At 39.9% G+C, this 4,998-nt stretch overlaps 1 protein-coding gene across 1 annotated transcript; it reads left to right on the top strand.

Annotated features, from left to right (window-relative positions):
- The first annotated feature begins 3,600 nt into the window (after positions 1-3,600).
- Positions 3,601-4,196, top strand: LOC138885298 (uncharacterized). The gene is made up of 2 exons (XM_070166232.1): positions 3,601-3,901; positions 3,985-4,196. The coding sequence occupies exons 1-2, from the start codon at positions 3,601-3,603 to the stop codon at positions 4,194-4,196; spliced, it is 513 nt and encodes a 170-aa protein (XP_070022333.1).
- The last annotated feature ends 802 nt before the right edge of the window (positions 4,197-4,998 follow it).

The following is a 4,998-nucleotide window of genomic DNA, read 5'->3' as shown; positions in this document are numbered from 1 at the left end:
TTATCAATTATTTTGGGTGATACCCATTTGGTCTTGAGAAAGCCAAATTGGACAAAACCACTCTCCGACTGAGAGGTGTTGAGTTGGTAATTTAGAGTTGAGAGCTATAATACACCCTAATCAACATAACAAGCATTAAATTCTTTATCCCGTTAGGCAAACACCTAGGTCATGGTCATAGCCATAGGCCTTTTATCTATTCTAAAACAACTTAAAAACAATTATCTCTAGTATCCATTCTTTATTTTGCAATCATTAGAGTAACGTTAGAAATAGTAAACAAATCCTTGTTGTTGAAGTACAATCTCGATAATTCAATTGCTCATTTGAAATATATACCCCTAATTCCCACCTTAGCTCCCTATGAATTCGACCCCGACTCTTAGTTGGGTTTCTATTATTGCATATAATCGTTTTTCATATCTCTTTTGAGGTGTGCTTTGGACGTGATTAATAATTAGTGTAGACAATGACTTTTGCACCCATCAAGTACGGGCGGAACTTCCCAATTGCAAACATAATGGAAAGGAGCCCTTTCTCTGTAATGGTTGATAAGTATGGATTTTGACTACTTATTAGCGCCTTTTCACTCTTGTTTTAGTCCAAAAGTGCTTAATTATATTTCTGAAAGCCGATGAAATGTATTTAAATGCAGGAGTGTTGGAAAATAGGCCAAAAAGATGAAATCCAACTCAAAAGGGAGTAACGTGAACTCAAGAACAAAAAGCAGGCAAGAGGCCAATGTGCGGACCACATAATGCAAAGGAAGTCCAAATGAGCTTAAGAGCAATGTGCAGACCGCACAATTATTGTGCGGCTACAGAAGACATCAAAGAGTTCAAGTTTAGAGAAGTCTTAGTTCAAGCCTCATGGAAGTTCGGATCGCACAACTATTGTGTGGCCACAGAACATAGCCATGCGGACTCACTCAGAATTGTGTGATACGCAGGAAGGGCCTGTGGCGGTCACATTCACTATTGTGCGGACCGCAGAACAAGCAACATGCACTCGCAATCCAGAATTATGCGGCCGCAGACCAAGCTACTGCCAAGACTGAAGAAGTGCAGACCGCACATGGAATTTTGTGGACCACACATGGAATTGTGCAGCCGTAGAACCTCCAAAATGGCAATTTTGTCTGAAATTTCCAGCTCTGTATAAATAGACTTCTTTCACGAAATTATGTTAAGTTTTGAATATCTAAACATCTCCAGTCATTTTTCTTTACTGCTTTAGGCACTTTAGCTTATTTTAGTGATTAAACATTAGATTTTTGTCTTTTAATCTTGCAATATGAGTTTAATTATTATTTCTTCTCTATTTTCTTCCTTGCCCATTATGAGTAGATGGTCTAGGTCAACCTAGCTAACAAGGAATTGGGTTAATTGAGAAAATGATCAACCCAATTAAACGGTTCAACCTAGAGATAGTAACAACCCGACTTTAGCTCATATCAACCGTTTCAGTAGATACCCATTTGATCTTGAGAAAGACAAATTGGACAAAACCATTCTCTAATCAAGAGGTATTGAGTGTGCAACGCAGTGTTATGAGCTATAATACACCCCGTTCAACAAAACATCATAAAGGTCTTTATCCCATTAGGCGAACACCTAGGTCATGGTCACAACCCTAGTCCTTTTATAACATTTGAAAAATAACCAAAAACATTATTTCTTAGTTTTAATCAATTAGTTGAAATCTTAGTTTAATTTAGCTATAAAACCAATCAAGCTTGCGGAAGTGCAATTTAGGATAGTTCAAGCTCATATACCATAATATATACTCCTAAATCCCAATATCATAGCTCCCTATGAAATTTAACCTCGACTCAAAGGTGGGTATTAATATTGCATCGACCGTTTCATTACCTAAAATAGAGGGTGTGACTTGGACGACATCAATTTTTGGCATCATTGTCGGGAGCTAAAAATGGATTTAGCTATATGTTTGGTTTTGTGTGTGAATTGTCTTCTTTTTCTTTCGAGTTACTAACCTTTTTGTGAAACATTTGTAGGTGAACAATGGCTCTCAACAACAATGATCCTCTTGGAAACATGCCTATAGGGGATATGGACGTGGAAGCTGATCAAGTTGAAGTGGTTCCTCTTTAACCTCAAGAAAATAGAAGAGGCTGACCACCTCAAGACAATATTCTCGTTCCACCCCTCCTCTACAAATAGGGGCTCCACATCGAGTGTTGCCGAATGAAGGATACACAAATGTCAGAATCCCGCCCGCATTAGGGCAGGAAACTTTCAAATTAAAAATGTCATGCTTACACTGCTAGAGCAACAAGGATTCTTTACCGGGGATCTGAGTCAAAATGTGTACAAGCACTTGAAAGGGTTTGTTGACACTTCCTGGGGAAGTAAACAGACAAACATCTCTGAGGATGCTTTGAGGTTGAGGCTATTCCATTTCTCTCTACGGGGGAAAGTCTTGGATTGGTTGGAGAGTTTTCCAAATCCTTCTATACATACATGGGATGAATTGACCAAGAAATTCATTTCCAAGTTCTTTTCTCCTGGGCATATGGAAACTCTTAGGGATGAGATTCTAGCCTTCAAACAAGAACCCAATGAGCCTTTGCATGAGATATGGGAGAGGTGTCGTACTATGGTGAAAGAGTTCCCAAACTATGACATGACGGAGGCTATTATTCAACAGACTTTCTATAGGGGGATCAATACTACAAGTCAACCAACTTGCCGGTGGAAATTTCATGACAACATCGAAAGCGGAAGCTTGTGATATTCTTGATGAAATGGCGCATACTTTATCGGCATAGAAAGTAGAGAAAACGTTCCTTAAGGTGATCCAAATGTGATTCACTTGCATAAAGAATTACATGATCATGGGCAAGCAATTGCTGAGTTGACCACCACAATGAATCAACTAGCAAAAGCTCAACTTCAAGTCAATGCAATGGAGGGAGTTAGTATGATGGTAAATAAGAGAAGGCAAAATGGTCCTCAAGTGCAAAACTGTGTTGAAAATTATGTGCAAGATGATAGTGGATTTGATCAAGATGAGTCATACAATGAACAAGAGGAGGAGGTACAATATGTGAACAACTTCCAAGGAAAAAGAAACAACAATCAAGGCCCGAATCAACAATAATGGTGACCACAAGGAAATCAAGGAAGTTGGAATTCAAACAATCAAGGTAGTTGGACAATCAAAACAACTAAGGGGCTTGTAACAGTCAAAGCAATCATGGAAATTGGAATGGTCAAAATAACCAAGTCAATTGGAGTAGCAATAATCAAAGCTATTGGGGAGGCAACAACTAAGGAGGGTGGAACAACAACAACAATCGGGGGTCGGGCTTTCAAAGGCCCTCGATATATCAACAACCGAGTAATCCACCTCCTATCATTTCCAAAGTTCAAGTTCCTCCAAAAATTAGATGATCCAAATAGAGAACATGTTCAAACAAATGATGGAGAAGAATGCCGACTCCGATGCTCAATTACCCTCAACAACACTTCAATTCGTAATTTAGAAGTTCAATTGGGGAAAATCTCGCAAGCTTAACACTCGTCCTAAGGGGGCACTACCAAGTGATATGGTAGTGAACCCAAAGGGTGGGAACACATGGCACATGACATGGCCGTTACTACAAGGAGTGGAAAAGGTGGGGATGCAACTACGTCAAATCAAAAGAAACTTGTGCATGATGAGCAATTGATACAACAAGATGAGATCCCGAAAAATGAAGTGCAAGCAAATGAAGAGGTGAGAATTGGTATTGATGACAATGTGGAGGATACTCATGAGGAAGTGAAACTGTCTAGGGAATACATTGTTGACATATCGGAGCCAGTAGTGCCAAAGACTAAGACACCAATGCCAAGGCCTCCTCCTCCATACCCTCAAAGGCTTGCCAAGAAAAATAGTGAGAACTAGTTTAAAAAGTTCATTGACATGATGAAGAGTCTATCAACTTTCCATTGGTTGAGGCTTTGGAGCAAATGTCAGGTTATGCAAAGTTCATGAAGGACTTGGTGACAAAGAAGAGATCGATGAATAGTGAAACTATCAAGATGACTCATCAAGTGAGGGAAATTGTGCACTCAATGGCTCCTAAATTGGAAGATTCTGGTGCTTTCACTATCCCTTGTACCATTGAGAGTGCCAACTTTGCTAAAGCTTTATGTGATCTTGGGGCAAGTATCAACTTGATGCCCTAGTCGGTTTTCAAAACATTGGGGATAGGGTAACAAATACCCACATCTATGAGGTTGGAAATGGCGGATGATACCATGAATAGACCGTTGGGTATTATTGATGATGTGTTGGTTTGTGGCGATAAATTCATCCTCCCGGCAGACTTTGTGATTCTTGATTGTGAAGTGGACTATGAGATGCTGATTATTCTGGGTAGACCTTTCCTTGCTACGGGGAAGGCTCTTGTTGATGTGGAAGCCGGTGAGCTCATTTTCCGGGTGGGTGATGAAAAGGTAGTTTTCCATGTGTGCAAATCTATGAGGCAACCGAATAGCAATGAAGTTTGTTCGTTTGTGGATTTGGTGACCGATGTGATTATTGATGAAACAAGTGCTATGGTGAATGTTGATGATACTTTAGAGTCTGTATTGCTCAATTGTGATGATCAAGAAATGGAGGGTTATGTGGAATGTGTGAATGCTTTGCAAGGGATGGGGTAGTACACTTATGAGCCCTGCAAATTGTCCTTAGATCTTGAGAATAGAACCACTCCTCCAACAAAGCCTTCAATTGAGCAGCCTCTCATTTTGGAGTTGAAGTCATTGCCTCCACATCTTCAGTATGAATTTATTGGCCCTTATTCTACTTTATTGGTTATTCTTTCTTCTTGTTTGTCTAACATACAGGTAGAGTCCACATTGGAGGTGCTACAAAGGAGGAAGAGAGCTATTGGATGGACTTTGGCGTATATCCGGGGGGATAAGCCCTGCATTTTGCATGCACAAGATTAATTTGGATGAAGGTGTCAAACCATCCATTGAACAT

Source organism: Nicotiana sylvestris, chromosome 2 (assembly GCF_000393655.2).
Source record: "Nicotiana sylvestris chromosome 2, ASM39365v2, whole genome shotgun sequence".
Classification (NCBI taxonomy): Eukaryota; Viridiplantae; Streptophyta; class Magnoliopsida; order Solanales; family Solanaceae; genus Nicotiana; species Nicotiana sylvestris.
The sequence above is the reverse complement of the archived record's forward strand: the minus strand, read 5'-3'. Positions and strand labels throughout refer to the sequence as shown.